This window comes from Varroa jacobsoni, unplaced genomic scaffold, assembly GCF_002532875.2.
Source record: "Varroa jacobsoni isolate VJ856 unplaced genomic scaffold, vjacob_1.0 scaffold_1237, whole genome shotgun sequence".
Taxonomy (NCBI): Eukaryota; Metazoa; Arthropoda; class Arachnida; order Mesostigmata; family Varroidae; genus Varroa; species Varroa jacobsoni.
In genome coordinates this window covers 245528-267372 of record NW_019214139.1, presented here as the reverse complement: position 1 = coordinate 267372, position 21845 = coordinate 245528, and the positions used below count along the sequence as shown (strand labels likewise).

The 21845-nt window shown below is 45.3% G+C and overlaps 1 protein-coding gene and 1 long non-coding RNA gene across 7 annotated transcripts in view; one reads left to right on the top strand and one right to left on the bottom strand.

The window, feature by feature from the left end:
- The window catches only part of LOC111267897 (calmodulin), a 42676-nt gene extending 28507 nt beyond the window's left edge, over positions 1–14169 (bottom strand). The window contains exon 1 of one of the 3 annotated variants that reach the window (XM_022846468.2): positions 14014–14169. In XM_022846468.2, coding sequence (XP_022702203.1) covers positions 14014–14016 — 3 coding nt within the window. In that variant the 5' untranslated portion in view covers positions 14017–14169. Of the gene's footprint in view, positions 1–5445; positions 5464–14013 lie in introns of those variants that run through there. The other 2 variants (XM_086971492.1, XM_086971493.1) reach the window with 2 other exon arrangements.
- A 909-nt stretch (positions 14170–15078) lies between these two features.
- Positions 15079–21315, top strand: LOC111267899 (uncharacterized). Of its 4 annotated transcripts, none has more exons than XR_002684903.2 (4): positions 15079–16351; positions 17031–17123; positions 19901–19943; positions 20854–21315. It is a non-coding gene; the product is annotated as an uncharacterized LOC111267899 (long non-coding RNA). The 4 variants fall into 4 exon arrangements; XR_002684904.2 differs by having other exon boundaries at positions 15089–16351; positions 17048–17123; XR_002684902.2 differs by having other exon boundaries at positions 15089–16846.
- Positions 21316–21845: the final 530 nt, after the last annotated feature.

Sequence of the window (21845 nt, the reverse complement as noted above, 5' to 3'; positions counted from 1 at the left end):
ACTCAGGTCACCCATCATAAAACCACCAGAAATGGACCTCGACGCAAAATAGGGATGCTTGCTCTGTGGCTGGCACCGAGACCGATAAAAATTGTATTCTAATATTGATAATACGCTCAACATAAGCCGCAGTACTGCATACACAGCCCAGGAATTTGTGTACGTAATCGAGATGTAATGAATTTGACTTTTTTTTCAGCGGCTGTGCCCGTTTGTGAGAAAGGGTGCATCTAGTCTTCGCATTTTTCCGAGAATTGTTCGCCAAATGGTTTCGAAGCGTTACAAGTAACATAGAATAAGACGTACTGTTTATGCTATAATCAATTGTTTTGCTTCTTTTTAACGTGCTATCCAGTTTGTTTATAAAACAATCGCTATTATAGTCTGAACTCGTTTCTGTAGTGGAATGCAATTTTGTCTTTCTCGATTGATTCACGGGGGATCACGAGTTAAAGTGCCGCACAAAGAGGAAGCTCGGCAATGGGGGTTTTATGTAACCTCTCTATACTATAAAATTGTCTTGACGTACGAACTCACTTGACACAAGAACTGAATAAAGAATAGTTTTCTCTGGCCTGTTAGCTTAGTCTATTTGTGGATGACGTTCGTATCTCATAACGGTCGAGTCTTAGTCGTGGTTGAAGTTAGTGTGTCGATGGCCGTGACTTCAAAAACAAGTCTGCGTAGTTAGCCTGAATGAATCATATTGTTTTACGCTAAGCCGTCATATAGCAGACCAGTATACAAGCGAGTTTAGCCCAATAGCAACGGCCTTTAGCTGTGGCCTGACGTGGGCTGCTGGGCTGTGGCATCGATCGAACCCTTCCGTCGCTGTGATTACGCGAACCATGGTATCCATCATTAATCCTGATCATGGTCAAAGCATCTTTCAAATTTCGTCACCAATCCAACTACGACAACGCCTTCTACGCTATTGTTCTTCCGACAAAGGCGACTTGTTAGGATCGTCTGGACCAGTGAGCGGCGAAGCATCGGGGTAAATCAACTCCTGGCCTATTCGCCCCATGCTGGTTTCATTCTTCTTTTCCCTCTGCTTATTTGTAGTCTCCTTTTTAGCTTTTTTATCCATATTGATTTTTTCGCAATGTCAGCTACGCGTCCTCCAACGGTGCCAAGACCCACAGCAACCCATATAACAGGCCCAGAATGAGTTGAAAAGAGCCATCTCAGTCTTCTTGGCGCTGGCCCTTCTAGCTCATACTGGTGACAGTCGGAAAACTAAGGGAGGGGCTTTTCTGAGTAAACAGCAGCAGAATTCCGCTGGCTACACCAGCAGTAGTAGCAGCATGCCGAGCTCGCTCAACTGTACCCGCCTGTCGTGGCCGACGGACGAGGATACAAATGATGAGGCTGTGACCATTTCTCCATATGAGTGTCTGTGTGTGTGTGACGTTCTGTTGTTGCCTGTCTGTGTGGAATCGCCGAAGGCCCGTGTGCCTGTTTCTTTGTTCGTGTACCTGCCTGTGCCCGTGTGTATGTGTCTACGCCGAAAGGGAATCTGCTATATGGAAATGACTAGTAGTCTATGTTGAACGCGATGGTTGTGCTGCCCGCCTGTCTCCGTGGGTGGGGCTGACTTGGCGCGATTTAATGTAATTCTACTCCGCGTTGCCAGCACTACCTGGAGGCTCGAACGCTGGCCACAGTCAGATCGACGGGCGGGGCGACTAGCACAAGCCGCCGAGAATCCCTGGGTTTCCCGCTATCCCGTTATGATGGGTTTGTGAACAGGCAGTAGACTCCGCCAAAGTGATCGTATGCCTTGTCCTACTGTCCAAACTGTCTGGCCATACAGACACACACCTACACGCGCAACGAAGACTCAGTACGTTGGCTACTCAGTATGCTATTGATGGTGGCGTCTAACTCTTGTGAAATAGGCAGCGGTTGGAACGACCAGAGCGACCACGATGGAAGAGCCGGCAACAGTTGCCTCAATGCCAACTGCAGGACCACACCCCGGGCAGCATTACCTCCTCATCTAAATGCCATCCACGACAGGTCCACTCTACCCAGTCAACCATCCATCCCACCAGGAAGCCAGCTGGTCCCAGCTAACTCACTCACTCTGTTCTGCCATGGATGGTACGCTATAATGGTGGTACTGGGATGGCAATGGCGTAGCCACTTTGTTCAGTGTACTGAGTCGGTCTATGTAAAGCCCTCGCTTTGGTTGAGACCAGCACCGTTTGTGCCCGCCGCAATACCCATACATCTATTCGAAAACAGTCACTAAGTCAGTCAACCGGCCTTCAGTGAAACCTATAAAATGCTAACTGGCGAATGCAACCCCGCTTGAAGATTGCTACTGCTAGCTGCTGCAGGTGTTGTTTCGTCGTCGGGACCCCAGTAGCTGAAGCGATGCGCGGTCATCGAGTTGACGGCTTACTTCTGAAGGATGTTGTAAGGTCTGATGTTGCAGTACTGGACGAAAAACGTAGACATCCTATAACCGCATCGCTTCAATATGCGCAGCAGAGTTAAAAAAACGGGCGAATTACGCGATCGACCGATGGGTGAAGTGTTGCCCTGGATCGTTTCCCTTTACGCTGGATTTCAAATGAGCGCGCCACAACTAACAAAGCGACGACACGAATGGCAAATGGATACAAAAGTTGAGACAGCAGGATCAGCAGCAGCTTTGCGGCGCACTCATAACATGTGGTTGTATGTAAATACATCGAATATTTACAGATGTAGGAGTACATGCGAAGTAAATTGACTCGGATACACAAAGACACTGAGAGAAGGAAGTACATACACGCGTTGACGGAGACAGGTCAACGTAGAGAGAGACGCGTACGCGTATGAAAAGGCAGGAGGGAAAATACGACTAACGGCTGACGCCAAGTGAAGGTAATCGCAGACTACAGAGAAGATGCCATGAAGGAGACCAAAGTCGACAAAGTCGGACCCACAGACTCTGACGGCAGAACTCTGACCTATCACACGAAGCCCGCGCAAAACAGTTCGTAAAATACGTTGGTGGTCGGTCAACCGAAGAGAAGCCATGAGTGATGAGCGACAGTCAGTATTAAAGTCTAACGAAAGTTCATATCTTCCCCCTCTAAATTGTCTGGTCACGAAGGAAACCAGTCACGCAGAAAAATCCAATGCGAGTGCGCAGACAACGTCTACTGGATGCTGACAAGAAGAACAACTAAAAGATGCCATGTGATTCCGTAGCTATACCTGCGGCTGTCTATGGAAGAACGTGTATACGTCTGTTCTGTAGGGCTATAAAACGAAAGAAGCTTGCTAGAAGGGTTCGAAGAAGGCGTTGAAAACCAATGCCCATTCCATCTGCAGCCTAATGACGATTCTTCACGCTGGTTTCTCCCATCTTTGTCCTCGTTTTCCTGTTCATTGAGCAGCTCGTCTCGTTTTTCGTGTGCTCGTGCTGCAGACGTACCATATATATGTCTCGACCGCTGGAGCAGCTAGTACAGTCGTCAAACTCGCCACCTATAACTACCATCATTAGCAGCAACAGCATCACCCAATTCTGCCCGGTGAGGTTTGTCTTGTCTACCCAGTCTATTGTTACAATCGGATTTTCCGCTCGAAGTCAAACCGATACCAATATTCGATACACAAAATGAGCCGCATGTACTGGTCAGACTGTTGACAGATAAGGTTACGTAAGACAAATGAATCCAGTCTAATACCTGCAATCGCCTGTAATGCAGTTAGTCAGTCAGCAAGCCATTCGACAAAAATGCCATTGAGAAATAGACAAGCATAACGGCATACGGTGTCTGACGAGTGGCAGAGTTTTTCGCCGGAAAAAAAGACTTTTCCGAGTGTTGGGTACAGGAGGAGTCCGTGAAGTTGCATTGATTGACATAACGCATGAGCAACTCCCGGTCGCGACCGCAAAATTGCTTAGTATTTGCGAGTCACTGCAACAGAGCGCACGTATATGACTCGCAGCATCTGCGTGTTCTGTCAAAAACGAGCTGCTTGACGGAGTTGTTTTGTTTTGTCCTGCGTTTCTAGACGGTAGATTGAAACAGAAGAAGATTCGCAATATTATAATATACAACAGAATAAATTCACCAGAAGTAGGATGTTCTAGCTTTTTGATTTATTCTGCTTGCTCCTTCTCTTTTTCTCTCTTTTTCCATTCTCTTTTTATACTTGCCCTGATTCCGTCCGCGTAACATGGGGAAGGTAAGTATGAAGAAGAAATAGATTGCAGTGCTAATTCCACCGTTACTGCGGAATTCTGCATTGCCTAGAATCGATCGTTTTTGCCGACTGTTGACTTGTTCATTTGCCGTTTATTTGCTACTAAGTGAACTGGCCGGCTAAAAACATTGCGGAAATAAACGACCGTCTGGAAAATCGCATGGTAATAAGTCAATAGACAACAATAACTGTGGTAGCTGCCTCAATATATAATGCAGTAAGCTTGGCCACTTTTCGCGCCTCAGTTGTAGGTCAAATTCCACCAAGTCTATCTAGACACGTAGCGTCAAGGACCTGCGAAATAATGCAACTGCAGCCTAGTACCCATATCCGTCAGTAACTGACAAGCAATGATTCAAAGAAAAAACGACGCTCGCCAAGTAGCAGAGCGAGAGATTTCGGTTTGGCAGTGTTCGGTCTACCATAGAACAGCATAGTTATATGCAGAAAGTATACCGGCTTTTTTTTTATACAAGCGAGTGTGTTCGACGTCTCTTTGGCCTAAGCCCAAAGCCAGCTTTAACCGGCACCGCGAAAGTCTACAGGTCAAAATTAACGATCTACTCTATAAGCAGAAGCCAATTCTTTCCACCTGTTTACCAATTCAATCGTGTACATTGTACGTTGCGTACTAATGCGAACCTGGCAATTCGGTGTTGCAGCGCCGGTATAGTTAAGATTGATATTTACCAGCAGGGATCTAAAAATTATGACTTGTGCTGCTGCTGGGGGACTATTGTTTGGAAAGAAGCTGGAAATGAGGAACGAACGTGAAAGACGATTAAAGGTCTCTCGAGCAGAAGCCGTTGAACAACGAGGACTGCACGATAAAAACTATAAGGTCGTAGTTACCCTCTCGAAAAGTCGACTTTTATGGAAGAAGTCTATGAAGAGTTGAGAAGGTATGAGGAAGAACAAACTCTTGCATCATTAGAGGCAACAACGTAAAGATGACGTCGACGACCACGATGGCATCAATCCCTTAAGACGTTTAGTAAAATAAAAAGAACTATTTAGAGTTTCAGCCACAAGACGGATCATTCCAGTTGTACTCTAATTGTTAGCCATGAAGGCTACTGATTTTGCTATAATATATTAATGAATATTACATGCATACCTACTAATCATCCCCTCACAACCTTACCAACCAGGCTTTTATCATAGATTCGTTCAGCACATATTGATAATTAACCAATATAATAAAGTGCGCCCCTGATGGGTACGTATACTCACTTATAACATCTGTTCGGGATAGTAATGTCACTTTTCACCACATCAGTTAATATCATCGAAGCTTGGAATTCGTCAAATGTACATGCTATACGCTGCCGTTTCATCAGAAGATTAAGGTAGATCTTGTCATCAAGAAAACCTAAACGGATATCAAAAGCCTTAGCTATTGTGCTCTAAGTTAGATAAATTATTATTTGTTGAACAGTAACACGACTTCATTATGGCGTTGGTGGATTGTGTTGCTTCACTGTACCATGCTGTTCTACTGGCAGCAGTGACAATACCGACGAAAGCTCATTTGCTGCTGTCCGTAGTGGAACCGTTGGCCACAAACGTGTCACTGTGTGCACGACGTCATGTTACTTACCCTACGCTACGTCCCGGTACCTTACTCACATTCAGTTAGAGACCGTATCAATCTATGTAGGGGCCTCTCTTTAGCTTTCTTCTCTTCATGGAGGAAAAGGCAAGATGTGGCATGGTGTGTGCACGAGCAATCCATGATAGCTGGTATTATCGTCCTTTATGGACGAAAGCGTGGGCGAAACTATAGGGAAGCTGCGTCTGTGGGGACCATATTTAGATTCCGTGGCCATAGAAGACAAGGGGCACGACTGCCAGTGAAGCCTTTGCAACGGGCGGGTGACTAGCATTATTTCGGTGGATACAAGCAGTTTAATGTCTGAACAGTGACAACCAAGAAGGAACGCAGCCATGGCTCGCCGTTGTTGTAAACATCGCTAGCACGAATAGGATAAACCAGATCGATTGGCTAACGAAGATATTATAAGAAGATATACGAACAGTAGCATTGAAAATTAAAAAAAAAACTAGGCGAAGACGTCAAGCCTCCAAAATTCCATGACTACACAACTGGTAATTGCACTTAGAATATACATTGAGTCGCAACCTTGCCAATCTAATCAGCTCACCAGGGTATCAAATGGAGTAACTTGCTCTGCCGAACGTACAATTGTGACTAATGTCACAATTAGGCAAATTTGAACCACCTCAGCGCACGGATTAACCAGTATCCACATGGTCGATCACCGTTACCAATGTGAAATACTTGCGAACTGATTTGTACCCAGTGTAATCACGCAAAGATTGAAACATGATGCTACATGCAATAGTTTACCTGAAAGATTCTGCTTAGGCTGAAAATTAGCTAAATGACATATATCGCAAAAGCTTGAATACAGTACAACACTTGTCAAAAGTGCCAATTTTTCGAAAATCTTATGTTTTCATCTTATTTAAACTGCCTTCCCAAGCAAGCTTCCTTTCTGTTTCGCCACGAATGCGTCAGGTGGAAACGATAACGCAAGCATTTCGCCAGGAAATCATTATTGTATCGTCTTGAGTCAGCAGACGATGCGCACATTGAAAAATTCAACGAGCTTTATTTGTTGCCCAGCCTGATCTCCCCTCTCTTCTGTCCCCATGTTTAGAGGCCACCTGATTTTAATTTAATTTTAACTCGTTTCACCCGCCCTTTGTATCAGCCTACCTTTTCCCAACTTTAGCTTTAAGCGCTACCGCAGCAATTCCTGGTATTGCAACTGCCACTCTTGTTCATGAAAGTTTCTACAACGCTTCCATATGGTTATAGAGGTGGTAGAGCTCTTTTTCCTCTTCCTTTTTCTTGTCCTCAATCTCGTGCAGTACCGGGAGCATCAGCAGCTCTGTCAACCCCCTTCTAACGACAGTAGAGTAGCTGCTGATTCCGCTGAATCTTGGATACCTCACCCCGATTACGCCTGACTCAATTCTGTTCGCTCTATAAAAGTCAAGAAAACCAGGGAGTGACTACAACAGCTACGTCAACACTGGAGGCATGTGATCACATCACCAGCTCCCGGTAGAATTCGCCTAACTTCCCACGCAACTCCCTTTCTGGGAAGTTACGCCAGTGTTCATACGAGCAGCACATCACTATGCAGCACGGAGCGATGCGATAGCTCCGGCATTCGCAGCGGTCGCAGTAGAGGTAATCGGGTCTGGTCAGGTCAGGCCAAACTAGCAGATCAGGACATCTGGGTATTTTGCCGCCAAGGAACTGTCAGGGGAAGCTGGGAAGCCGAATGACCGTTAGGTTGGACTGATTGGGTTCGCCCGAGTTTGGTCGGCGAAAAACTAACAAACTGGGAAACAGACAGAGTCCTGGAAGGGCGTGGGGGCTCCATTGAAGTCACGATCACCGACGAGGCAGGCATTTTCCTTTCATGTTCGTTACAGTACAGCACACAGTATACGGCAGTCTAGAGGGCACAGCACGTGCGCTACACGAAGATAAAAAAGCTATTCCCGATTTTTTCGCCCGATTGATCGTCAGTCTCTGACCTGTAGCTTGTTCTACAGTATACAAAGGAAATACCAATAGCGCAGAAGTGCCCTCGAAGGAGCACAGAAAACAATGAACGCCTTACACGTTAAGGACGCGCATCGTTACGCCACGTCAGCCGTCATGAAGGGACCAAACGAGAAAGAGCGGTACAGCAGTCACCCTCCTACCTCTGCTGCGTTTCTGTCCCTTTCTAAAAAATAGAGGACATGAATAGGTCCCCAATGATCAGGAAAGCTGAAATTCATACGAAAAAACGTGAGGGTAGCAATAGCAAAGGTAGCCTTGCTTACAGAAGTCACCGAACAGCGATAGCAGCAGCATTTCTTCTTTCGCAGTAGATAGGCGAGTGAACAGGAGAAGGCAACTCGGTCCGAACCATCTACCAACGGGCAGCGCAGAATATCCATAAACTCATACTGTCACATATAGAAGATCGACATCACGGTTCTAAAAAGCCACAGAGTAGTCAAGGCGAAAAAAAGCATGACTTGTTTGGGTGTCTAGTTGGGACTAGATCAGATCGCCCGTGAGTGTACATCGTATGCGATTAGCATATGGAATCAATAAGTCCCGTGAAGGCTTTTCTGCTTTTGCTGCAATACAAGAAGCCGCAGAAAACAACCATAGGAATGACAGCCCAACCGATCACAGAGCAGTCAAACAGGCGGCTGAACAGACACGTGTCCAACCTATGACAGCGCTAATTGGTTCTGCGGTGCTGATGCCGACTGAGGCGCAGTTATCAAACAGAACCGGCACAAGAATCCTCAAAGCCATTGGCATTACCAACAGGGCAAGAAACGACTATCCCAGTCAAAGGGCTACTATTACGCAACAGCGCGGCTTCAGACACCATATCCACATTAGCAGCCAGCCAGATGATTCATCTACTTATCTAGAAACATTTCAGGTTCTAGTAAGCCTCTTGGAAATAAGGTTCTCACCCCCTTCACTGCAACAACAGCAATAACTGAATCAAAAAGCCATAAACCAGTTAGGGCGAATAGTCATCGTGTGGCTGGATGGGTGAGAGTATGACTTAATTCTAAGTCATGAGTGACTCCACGGCCGTTGGAACAGTACTGTTGCCGCCAACCAGCGCCAGGATGTGACGAGAATCACTCAGCCCGTTGATTGCTTCTTCTGCGGCTTTGTAGCATCCATCCGCATTAATTTCTTCTACGCGCAATCCTACAACGCATACCAGCTCCTGCTGATTCTGCTAGTGAGTTGACACGTCAATGCCCGCCCACACACCTTGGCAGGCTGAAGAAAACAAGCGATTCGACTGAAGGCAGTCAATCCGATTAACAGATAGGCTAACGTTGTTGAACTGCTGGCAGATGGAGGCAGCATGAAATAGTCGTCAACAACATCGTCGACATCGCCACGATCATCAGCGCCAAAATTCAGTATTAGTCGAAATAGCCGCTCGATAAATTTAGGCTGCTACACGGCGCCCAGCAACAGCAGATGCCTACCAGTGTCAGCTTCGACCCGCTGTAGACCTAACATCGCAGGTCAAAACAAAAAGAAAATTCTACACCCCGCTCTGACCCACTTTCGTGTGTAAACAATAAATGTTACAGTAATAATGCCAGCAAAAATAGTCTTTGCCAGATCACTGGGTGTAGTGAATCGGTGACGTATGGTGAGTAAGTGTACGAAATGATATTTATCATCGGCAAAAGCGTCAAGAGCGACAACTGTTGTGATCAACAATGGGGCTGTGGTCGGCTATGATAAATGACAACGATGCGTGATAAATGAATCAAGTGATGAATCAGACAACCGAACGAATGGAACGGGGAGGTACAACTACGATTATTACTATTACTATGATCTATGATTGTTCTTGCTACTTCTCTACGTTATTAAGATAACTGTTATGACTTGGGTTGACAATGTCAGCAGCTGAAACTGACGACACCAGATTAGACGAGCCACAGTTCAATGGGCCGGGCAGCTATCCATTACGGTCGGTGCTACATAGAAGCACTAAACAATTTTTACGTGCAAGTTATTGTTGCTATAATTTATATCAGCAGCAGTAACGACACGAGAAAAGCAGGTACCTTTAGCTTTAACCCCATCGTTCTACTCCCCCGGATTCCCTTACCATTCGAAAAGAATGACACTGTACGGTATCAGGGCGATGCGTGCGCAACAGTAGCAGGATGTACAGCAGACAGGCTAGTGAAGAAGGCAACCACGGCTTGACCTAATGGAGACCGACCTAATTGCTTCGAGTTTCACGTCAGGCGCCACCGAATACAGGCCAATATAACCTATTTCGTCCAGTCCCTGTGGCACCGTACAATTTAATATTATGCTAACGTATTTCCGTGTACAACGTAGCATGGATTGAGAGGCGAACTATGTCTGAGTGAGTGCGCTAGTGACTGACACGTGTACACGCACACACACACTCACATTCATAGATGGGGTGTGAAATAATGGGGTGCTTAACTTTCGAATTTTCCTTGCTACTGTGGCTGGTGTAGTCAGTGTTGTTTGCGCAGAGCAACTTGGATGCGTTTCAACTCTGCTTGCTGTTAGCAACCCCATGCCGCCGCCACCGTTAAAACGACAATGAAGTAACAAGAATGCAACTGGATAATACTGGCAAACCACTTGACGGATTCAATAACTAAGTGAAGAACAAAGGGCCAGACAGACGGATAAGGGGGCGACCGATTCACATATGAGGGTACGATCATGTATGTGTACGCGGCCTTACACGCCAATCCACGTGCATCTCCGATGGACGGTTAGGTTTGTGTATTAAGAATACAGACCAGCAGGGAGAAGGTGGCCCAACTGTAACACAGGAGCAAAGGCGGTACCAGTTGCAGCGTTGATCGTAGATAAAACAGAACGGCCCACGATCGTCCACATGATAAAAAGACTAAGCCAATAGAACTCATTATAGCATTATTATTATTACTATACATCTATGCGCTAAAGTACGAAAAAAGAGAACGCAGGATACACTAGTTGATTGCGGCTGTTCCATCGTGCATAACCACCCCATCAGACAGTTCCGTAGTAGTCTACTGTTACCGATAGTAGAGCTGATACGTATGGTGTATATATTAGCAGCAGCAATGCCAGTGGGATTCAAGCCCAGGAGCAATGTGATTTGACAAAAAAGAAGGGGTACACGCTTCGAGCAGACAGGTAAACAGCGAAAATACGCAGCAGACTAAAGTTGTTGAGCCAATTGCTGCAGCTACTGATTATAGTCTGCCCCTGTCAGTGCGGCAGGAACGGCCGGAAGAGGCTTAGCCAACCCTTCATATAACTACATAACGAGAAAACAAATACACAACGAAGAAAAACGAATTAACTGTGGTGTTACACGGCTTGTAACAAAAACCCAGCTTCCTGATTGATAGTCAAGAACAGCAACAGCATAGCAACAAAATGTCTTGCTTTTTCCATGACTGCTTTGTCATCTTTTCTGTTTGTCGACAATTTGCGGCGGCGACGTCGAGAACGAACTTCGACTTCGTCTAAATCTATTACAGACAGGGATAAATTGGTACAGCTAGTTGTTGGACACGGATTCGGCTGGTAGTTGGTAGTAGCAGAAAAATAATAATAGCTGTAGTTATAGTGAAGGTGGAGTTGTAAAAGCAGGTGCCAATTTGGCAAACTCAGATATCAGAATCTGCACAGTTACCTCACTCATTAATACTACAGATCGCTTCGATCACATAGTTTCCGGACCGTCATGTCCGGTCGAATCAGATGGCGGTAAATTTTAAAAATTCCCATCGGGTTCATGCCCCTATGGCTCAGCCACGTTGATCGCGCTTGGTTCCGTTAGCCGGTGAAATCCCGCTTCCATCGTTATTGCTCCCTTCTGGAATCGGCACACACTTTGCAGAAACAGAATTATTTCTAGATTGCGGCTTGGCCGCGGCGGTACGGATATTAGGATGATGCTCATGGGGAGGTGGGGATTAGCAGGGGCGACGGTCCCCGGGACGTCCTATGCAGTAGCAGCAACCGTACGAATCACGATCATATTATAGGCATGCACTACGAACAAACAGAGGCGAACTGCAGCACTAGAACAGGTGTCATCGTGCATATGCTATACATATATCACAGGACAAGACCTAGCACTGCCGAGAACGGGAAATAGAGAAAAAGAAAAACAGAGGGCCTTAGCGGACGCTTATGGTACCATTATACATATTTATTCTAGAGAGAGTCTATTCGCAAGATTCTAAACATATATATAATATATATGTTTAGAATCTTGCGAGTTGGCCAACCCTACACAAAAAAATCTCAAGTTTCGTGACTACGTCAGTACAAGTATATCACCATTTACTAAGTGATGCCCACAAACGTTGTATTATATAGTCGAGGTAAACAGTATATTTCGCCTGCTACTGTTGTGGCCATCGCGTAATACATTGATCAGCACCAAAAAACGCCCTGGGTTTCAATTATCCAATATGGTAGACCGATTCGACTTAAGCGATCGGAATCCAGCCATTAAATCGCCGTACAAATCCGAGCAAAGAACACGAACCAATATGCATAATGAACAGACGGACACTTCTTACGCCACACACCACCAGCTAACTAACGAAATAAACGGGCACATGACTCTGGTCCAGAAGTGGTAGTAACACGAGGGCAACAAACATGTGGCAACAGTGTGAAAAATGATCAAGGTTATATCTCTCTATGTATGCCTTTCTGGTTACGAGTCTGTCCAGGCTTCGACACTCAGACGGAAAGATATATTCAGATTGGGACAGAAGGTTTATGCAAATCAGAATAAAACGGTCAGAGATCCCGGTAATTATTCTTCTACTCGCACACAATGTATTATCTATTGTATTTAGTGTAATACTCCTAACAGTGCTCGTAACAGCCTTCTTACTCGTAGTGAGGCCATACGTACATAGGGAGGGGCTGGGATCTGTCGAGCTGGATCTCAGAACTGCTGCTGCTGCCGATAGTGTTGACACGGCGACTGTGTCGCCTTTGTCTGTCGGACTCAGCCTCTTTTACATGCTAAAGCAGTTCCTACTGAAATGATGCTGGTTCTCCCTGGGTGTGCCAATGGGCCCAGCTTCGACGACCAAAACACCTAACTACTACCAGCTCGCAGCCAACAGCGAACAACCAGTAAACTACGCGCAACAAGCTATTATTTGTGAAGGACTCCAATCGACAATGGCACGGGCGATCGGATTCATCGAGACGAGAGCGAAAGGGATAGACACTGAGTGACTGAATTACTGATTGTCTGCTCCACAGCATTTCATACGGAGTAAAGGATGGCGGCCTTGTGGAGTTACCACAGCTTTGGCTTCGCTGCTGTGAATTCCCCATATCGACCGCTACTGCTTTTAGTATTATATTCAATGAATGAACATTTCAAGGTGTTTTTTCAAGCCATCCGCTTCTTCCCTCCGTCGCAGCCTCACTGACCGAGCTCATCCTACTACAGTGGCGTTTACTACGGCTGTTGTTGTTGTTGTCGTTAGTTACTTCGTCATCGTTTAGCGGCCATTATCGGCCTCGGCAGTCGCTGCTACTGTAGCCGTTGTTGCTAATCCGTGAAGCGTTGGGATCGAACACACGGACGCACTCGGTAGCAGCCGCAACAATAATTGAGAAGTAGTAATAATGGTGGTAGTGGTAAACCCAACCACCTAGCTTGCCAATCAGCCGTCCAGCTCAAAAGCATTGCAGCAAAAATCGGCCACCGTTCGATAGATCAATGTAGATGTCACTACAATACGAGTACGATTAGTTTAGTAGCCCAGATTGGTAACGTAAAACACAACGTAAATCACATTTCTTGCGGATTGAACGCTGATTTTTTGTTGCGGCCTCGGTGCTTTTGTCGTCATAGCAGCCGTCATGGGTACCAGTAGAGTCCCTAGTCGCGTAATGTAGAATCGAACCTTAACACCGCCTCAACATTGTATGGTGCATTTTTCTGCTGTAATGCTACCATCAGCTCCTCCAGCAGTTTTTGGCAGCAGTCGCAACAGCCTATGGGATGACAGCTCATAATGACAGCTGACAGTGATTCTAAGGGGAAACGTAAGGTAGTAGAAATTAGACGCAATCATCTCGTTGTTTTCTCAACGGCCGAGCATTATCCTAGAGTGGAAATCACTTCAAGAAGATTCAGCAGGGGTCACGCACTTCATATAATAAGCTCCGAGCACGATTTCACTTACCATTGCCAACGATTTCACCAGATTTAAACGCTCAGTGCAGCGAGCCCACTCAACAACGGTCTTTGCCAATAGCCAACAATACACACCGACCGATCAGCTAGTACCCGAGCCGAACTGCAGTGGCCGCCGCAGCGCCCTCTGGGCACGACAGGCGCCTGGCGCGGCAAGGTGCAGGGGGAGGGGATTCGAAGGGGGCTATCCGTGACGGAAATGTCGTGCGTAAGTTCTCATCCCCTCGTGGCTTCTCGTTCAGTAGCCTCGATCTTCGGCTACGGCCACGGCAGCAGCAGCGGCGGCGACTCGTGTCGGCCAGCAGAGCCACTGGCTGTGCGGGTGATCGGTGCCTGTGTCGACACTCAGTGATGCCATAGGGTTGGCAACGGTTATGGCGGTTGGCAATGGAACAGATGAGCCCCGGAGTGAGTGTATGGCGAGCCAAACGATCGACAATGCACACAGTCGCGAGCGGAGTAGCAGCCGCCGCAGTTGCCGCCGCCGCCATGGGCAGCACACAGGGAGCAGAGTGGTGTGGTGCTCGCTGGCTGTCCGTCCGTCCGTCCGTCCGCCCGTCCGTCCGTCCGTCTGTCTGTCTGTCCGTCCGTCGCTCTGGCTATAGGAGCTGTTGAGACGGCTAACGATGCTGCTGCTTCTAGCCGTAGTGCTGATGGAAGAGGGAGCGGCAGCGGCGGCGGCAGCGGGCGGGTGGACTGCTATTGCGTTAGGCTGAAGCTATGCGAACTGGCGAATGGCGGCTGCTGTTCTCTCTGCTTCTCTATGTCTTCTCGCCGGACTCGTGTGTGCTGACTGCTGCCCCTCGTTACCGGCTGCTACCGTCATCTGCTGGCAACAGCAAGAACCAGGAACCGCCGCCGGGTTGCCGGCCGTAGCAAGAATCAACAAGAAGGTTAGGACACGGCGGCTGGCAGCCGGCCCGCCACTACAGCAGCAGAAGTAGCGATGGCGTCGGCGCGCTGGCTGCTACAGAGAGAAAACGAACGACGGGCAAATAGGAGGGCAAGCAAAGGACGAACGAACAGCGCAGCAACGACTTTATACTTCCGCCATCAGCTGTGGCAGTAGCGGCAGCAGCAGCAAACAGTCAGAACAGCAGAACTGACAGCAAAAGCTCTGATGATACGCAAGATTACTGTGGCGGAGTGTTGACGGCCCTCGTGTAGTCGGCAGTGGCCGTGGCGGCGAGAAGCTCGCCAGCGGCAGCGGAGGTCCTCGCCGTTAGCGGACACCGTGCCGCCAAGCAGAGCTGTCACCAAAGCCACCATTTGAGCCGCAAACCTACAACGGCGAAGTCGGGCTTTGGTCGCCGATGGGACGACGGCGGCAGTAGCGACGGGCCTGCACGGAGAGGAGTGCCTGCGCACGCGGTCACACGACCAAGTACACAGTCATATTGGGAGCAAGGCTACACACGCTGCGTACCTAATGGAGGCTAAGACCCCAAGGCAACCTACCCGTGGACAGGGACATAGGCCTCTGCGCACTTAGGAACTGGCACATGGCCATGAGTGGCCATGCCACGCTGTGCTCAAGGAGGTGCATGTACATGTGACATTTCGATGTTGCCAACGTTCACTCAAGCAAACAGACGGGACAAACACAGAAAAAAGAGAGACAAGATGGGAAGTACACAGCAGCGGGTTACGGCGGGCCCCACTGGGCACCCCTTACGCCCTGTATATTTCTGCATGAGTCTATGTACTCGACCAAGTATGAGTGTGAGTTTACGTGTGAATGGACCGTGCTGACTAAGCGTAGCCTTCGGTTCGGTCGTCTCTGACTGGATGTATGGCTTAGTGTGTGTACATGAATGCATGTGTGTAGATAGAAGACGAGGGGGATGTGCCAGTAGCAATTAGAACTAACAGCACTGGGCCGCTGTGGTCGCATGGTTGCAGCTGCTGTTATTGATGCTGCTATCACGGTGTAAGTTCCCGAATCCCTCATCCTTTCTCTTATTGGGCTCCCGTCGCCTTGCCCTCAGTCACTTCCAACGTTCGCTTGGCACTCTCACAGGGACGTTTCTCTGGAACAGCAAATAACTGCCTAACGCAATTGGACTGGATCTCTACGTCTTTACGGTTTTTTTTTCTCACACGAGTCCTTGCTAATGAATTCTGGGATTAATGACGAAGCATCTTTCCCCGGCAATACCTCCTCTCTGGCGAGCGTACGCATCCCCCTAAACCTCCAGCACCCCTATGGCGAGCCTGAACCTACTGCATCATCAACCATAGCCACACAATGCCTGTCGATGGCGGAAATAGCAAAGAAGCAGCACTACTAATCCGGTACTAGCCACAGTAGAACGGTACAACTCCAGGTAAGCATCTGGACAGCCTGCAAATCAAGTGCACAGGGAGGGAAGGCACTAGCTATAGGCAACAAAGGAAAAGTCAGGGCGTTGCTTACTAAACTACCAAACAAGCTCAGCTGCCGCCACTTCACTCACTGGCGAGAGGCACTCGTTTGGCAAGTCCACTGCATGCTCCTACATATTGTCATTGCAGCATCCACACATATAAGCACGCGTCAGCAGGGTCTAAGTGTACAGAAGACCGTGCATTTCTCGCGTGCTGCTATGGCCGTTGTCGCGAAACCTCCTTAAAGGATTGTCCGCTGTGTCATGGAGCAAAACAGACCAGCCATACAATGACATTGTGGCCTGTAAACCGTTGATATCTCCCTAGTTGAATCACCGGTGCGCTATCATCGTAACAGTAGCAGTAACAGCAGCGAGTGTTGCTGTCGCAGCTGACGCCCCAGTGAATGAAGAACGCAGAATGAATTAACGCGCTAAAGAATTCGCCCCTATGATGTACGTGCAATTTGTGTTTTGACTTGGCTTGAGAGACAGACAAAAATTGGCTAGGGATGCTGTTTGCCTTCGTAGCGAATTCAGCTTCTATCAAGTCTTGTTACTATAACCCATTAATTATAACAGTCGGTTTACTGTTAATACAGAACTAAACATAAACTTAAAATAGCTGTGTATGGTCTAGAGCTTTTTACATTGCAGGATACTTGTGAGGAGAAAAGGAAAACGAACCAGAGATGAATGAACTAGTTGTGCGTTGACGTATCCGAAGAAGCTGGTAGGTGAAACTCGGGGTCTAGATGGAATTCTAGTTAGCAGTTGCTCTAAGACTATTTCGAAAGGTAGGAAGTCCTAGTTGCATTGAGCAGGAGAATATTTTTAGCAGGAGAGCATCTTGTAGGGATATAAAAGTGGCAGAGCAACGGAGCAATCAGAACAAGTCGGAGTTGACGCCACCTTAACTAATTATGGATAAGTCTATCTGTCTTTCTTGAAACTATTGTTTTTAGCCTACGAGAGAAATGGGCTCGATTATATCAACACCATGTCTAATTTAGCGCGCAGAAATTTTTCGCATAGATGTATTGCTCAGTCGGCAACAGGTTTGCGGTTTAATGGCGCAAGGCTTAGTAATTAGTAATTAACAACTTTTACCAACTGACTAGCCAACGCCGCTCTATTCTTCTATCAAAGCGGTTAATGAAAATAGGCCGGCTGTTAATGATATATACGGTGCGTTTAAGGCATAGGGGTTCAAGCAAATTCTAAAAAAATTTACTGGCAATTGTTTTTCTGACAGATGAATCCTGCCTGTCGAAGGATTCGGCCCCACTTTGTATGCGTCAGTCTAGAGTTTATTCGCTAAATGCGAAATGTAATGTTAGCATTCTAGGAGGTAACGCAGGAATGAATTAATAAAATTTGTAAATCAAACAGAAACATATAATGATAGCCTTCTCCCGCTATAGATTTCTGCCAATAGTTGTTGTCTGCTGCGACTGCTTTTTTGATGTTCATTTTTAAATTCTTTTTTCTTTTTTAATGCACGAACCCCAAATCACCATTTATATATATAAATATATATATTATTTATACACATAACGCATATTCAGGAAAGAGAAGTAACAGGAAATATACGACTTCATGGTGCTATAGATCGATACATTAAAAAAATAGAAATTTTAAGCAAACTGCAGTCAATGGCATACAACTTGGGAAACGGGTTAACTTACACCGTTATGCTAATGATATCTAATTGAGAAGGAAGTAAAAAAAAAAACAAAAAATAAGAAGATTTTATTGAGGAATCTTTTGAGGTAGACGTAGATCATACGTGAATGTCATATGTCTGTGAGTGAGCAAAGAAACAAAGGACCCCATGGTGTTACTTAAGCAGCGCCAAAGGGTCGATAGGATAACGTGGACATTTCACTCAAAGGAGCGTCGGAATTCTGTACGTATATCGAACCAAGCGTTTTTTCGACAAGTTAGATACCAAGCGCGCTTATGTTAACGGCGGTGCAAGATCTATCATTCGAATAATGTATTAATCCTATATTGATTAAAAGTTCTTTGAAACTGAAGTAAACAATTTCCATAATTTACATAATGGCCAAGCAATATCATTATATAAGATTATAGTGTGTTATCTGTCTATAATTACAATAACTTTTGTTTACACTACGTTATTTTTTAGGGGTGTAATAGTCACCCAGAGCAGCTATGTAGAATGTTAAGGCTTTAGACCAGCTGACCGGGTGTTTGGCGTTTGTTTCAGTTTCATTTTGCTATTTTCGTATATTTTTCTATTATAAGATGGCTGGCTCTTTTGTCCATTTATAAATTCGAAATCAATAATTTCGACTGCTTTAATATTTCGTAAAGCGTAATTTAGTGTAGCGTGTCGATTGCAAACTTCGTTGAGATATGCGAAGGCATTCAGGTGCTTTGGTGAAGTTGTGAACCTGGTCTATTTTTTGTATTTTAAACATAGCAAGCAAACACACACTGTGTCATTCATGGACTTAGCACAATTGTATTGCTGTATGTACACGTAGTTTTGAAAAAAGAGTTTTAAATATGCAGTGATTAGTACAGAATAAAAAAGTACGGATACGGCATTTTCAACGTTTATTTTCAATGTTAACCAACACACGTCACCCGTTCAACACTTGCATTGACATTCGACAGCGACTTTTTCTACGACGCAAGCAAAATCAAACCATTATAGAAGGAAAATGGTTGGTGTGATGCCAAAATCATGAGCTCGAGCTCCCCTTTAAGCAAAGGTAATGCATGGCGCTTATCCACGTAGCTATGCACAAATTGATAAGCCATTAGAATTTATCAGTTGCACACACGACGTTTTCGCCGACCGGATTCCGAACCATCAACCAGCCAGCCAGCCAATCGATCGACTAATCAATCGAGCCTTAACATAACATGCTGTTGGAGCTCCACACGAACTTATTGTATCAATTACGGCAAATGTTCGCCAAACGCCAAAAGATTAAAAAAAATAATGCGCACTTCTACTATTAACACATGTGACCTTAAAACTAATTAATCGATTTTCACAGATGCTGCACTGATTCTATTCAGAAACATCGGCACTGGCAGATATAGAAAAATTTGTATTTCTTTACTTTTTGCCGATGATATTCCCTTAAAGGGTTGAGAAACTTTAGTTAATTCGTCAACACTGTAAGAATAACTTTTTTACTCGCAGGAGGGAATTAGCTATTTTAAAGCCGTTAGTCCAACTATACTTACGAGTAGCTACTGAGTAAATTCGCTTAACTGGCAACTTTTTTCAGGGACCCTTAAAGACGTTTTTGCACTGCATGTTTAGTTTAAAACCTTTAGGTAAGATTTGTTCCTTCATGATATAAGGATATGTCTACTGCTAGTAGATTGTAATTATTACTCTATTCTTATGTTATGCGTTAATATGCTCATTATGTGATGATTCTACGAAATGTTTATTTTAGCTCAGTACGACGTATACACACGACGTATATACACTACTGTCCTTATAAAGCGTTTTCCTTTCAGATGCTTCTCAGACACATCACCCTCGGAAGTGCCTCAGGCTGTAGTAAGTGTGCTTGCTTTGGATTTGTATTGGTAGATGGTGTACATATTCAAGATTGTTTCAAGTAATGAAAAATGTGTCGCGAGATGATCGTACGATGCCTTAGTAAGCTAGGTATTTATCCCTGCTTCGAATTATCCTTGTTATCGCGTTACAGGTAGGAGACATAACAATAAACAGCCAGATGCTATATGTCAACCTGGGACTGGCAATCAAGTACACTTTATAATATATTAAGCTGGAGTAAAAATCTGTCTCATTGTGAAAGAATGTGAGAAAAATATGGCGCAAGATATGGCTCGAATTGTCAGTCGCTACTTCACGTTAGACTACAAAGTAAAACCATGTGCAATGTTTTGTTATCCATCTGACCAAAGCTCATTAAGGAAGATTATTCAATCTCTATGGATGCACTTTCACAGAAACAAAGTGCTCCATCATGATGCGCAGAAGGCCTCCCTAAAATCTAAAAAATCCAAAAATCTAGTCTTACATGGTGGACGCTCCAGTGGTTTTGATCTTCCTGATTCCTCTTTGCAAGTAGCTCCTCTAAATCATCGATCAATTTTAGAGATTTAGAGGATCGGCCAATAGTTTCTCCTCTCATATGTAGACTTGTACGAAACTCTCCGATAACATTCATAAAATGATGGTTTCTCGCCACTTATATCCATATTCGTGTCTGTACTCACAGCTATATTATACGTATTTTTTTTCCTGGGACTCACAATTTGTTCCCTCGTTTTTTAATGAACCCAACGCCATTATTATATCCTACAGTAAAACTACGCTACCGCTACATGGGAGGAGGATGGAAACAATTAGAAATCTCCGATACAGAAAGTCACGTTACTTTTTAGTGTTTAATTCACAGGAGCGGGCATGGAATTAACTACTTTAGTTGCTGTTTCAGAAAAGATGACGCCAGACGTAAAGGGTAGCAAGTACATGAAGAACTGATACCTTACTAAGCGGTGTACATAAGTTGAGTCAACGCAATCTATCTTCGTTTTTCAGTAACTTTTATTGACACTTCTCATATAGCACCTTTGTCTTAGCTGTAGGCATATATAAGTTGAAGACGAAACAATCTTTGCATTGACCTACATATGCCTATCTACACGTCAGCCGAATTGCTTATACGAAACTAGGTTTCAGTTTGCGTGGAGATTGGAAACCTGTTACTAACTGGATAAACACCGCGTACTTTAAACGTGCTCAACAAGCTGAGAGATAGTGGCCCAAATAAACCGAGAAGAATGCATTTCTAATTGTAAAAACGTACATGTGCAGAAAAACACATGAACAAATGTTAACATAGTAACTGTAGCGTGCACGTTCGAAATAAAAAAAAATTTATTTGATCATTTCAGAATTCAGACCATTACTACTTACAATATTTTGTTTATTGTAAATGTAAGATTTACTGAATTAAGACGAGGGGCCCAACAATTTAGGTTTGAATTAAAAACAGACTACATTCTGAACCATATGCGTCGCATGTTCAGCTGATAAATGTTTACTTACGGATGACCATGCAGGTAAAAAAATGCTGAGCGAAGTCCCACACTACCGTGGAAAATACGTAGATGCGAGGCCATAAACAGAATCCGCGCATTTTTCTCCTGAGAAAGACAGGTTTGACTAAATACGCACATTTCTAGGTGTAGTTGAATTTGATGTAATGCGCATAGACTCGCAGATAAACTACCGATTCCGAGAATCCATGAGTGCAAACATGCATTATATTTTGAATAGTTGTATATAAAGGTGCTTGTTGTTATTGGAAACGGTCTATTAATGAGATATTTAAAGTAATTCAGATGCAAACTGTAATGCCTCAGTATGCTTGTACGGTTCAAAGAAAGCTCGAGGTTCTGGTGAGCACCATTGCTACTTCTTGAA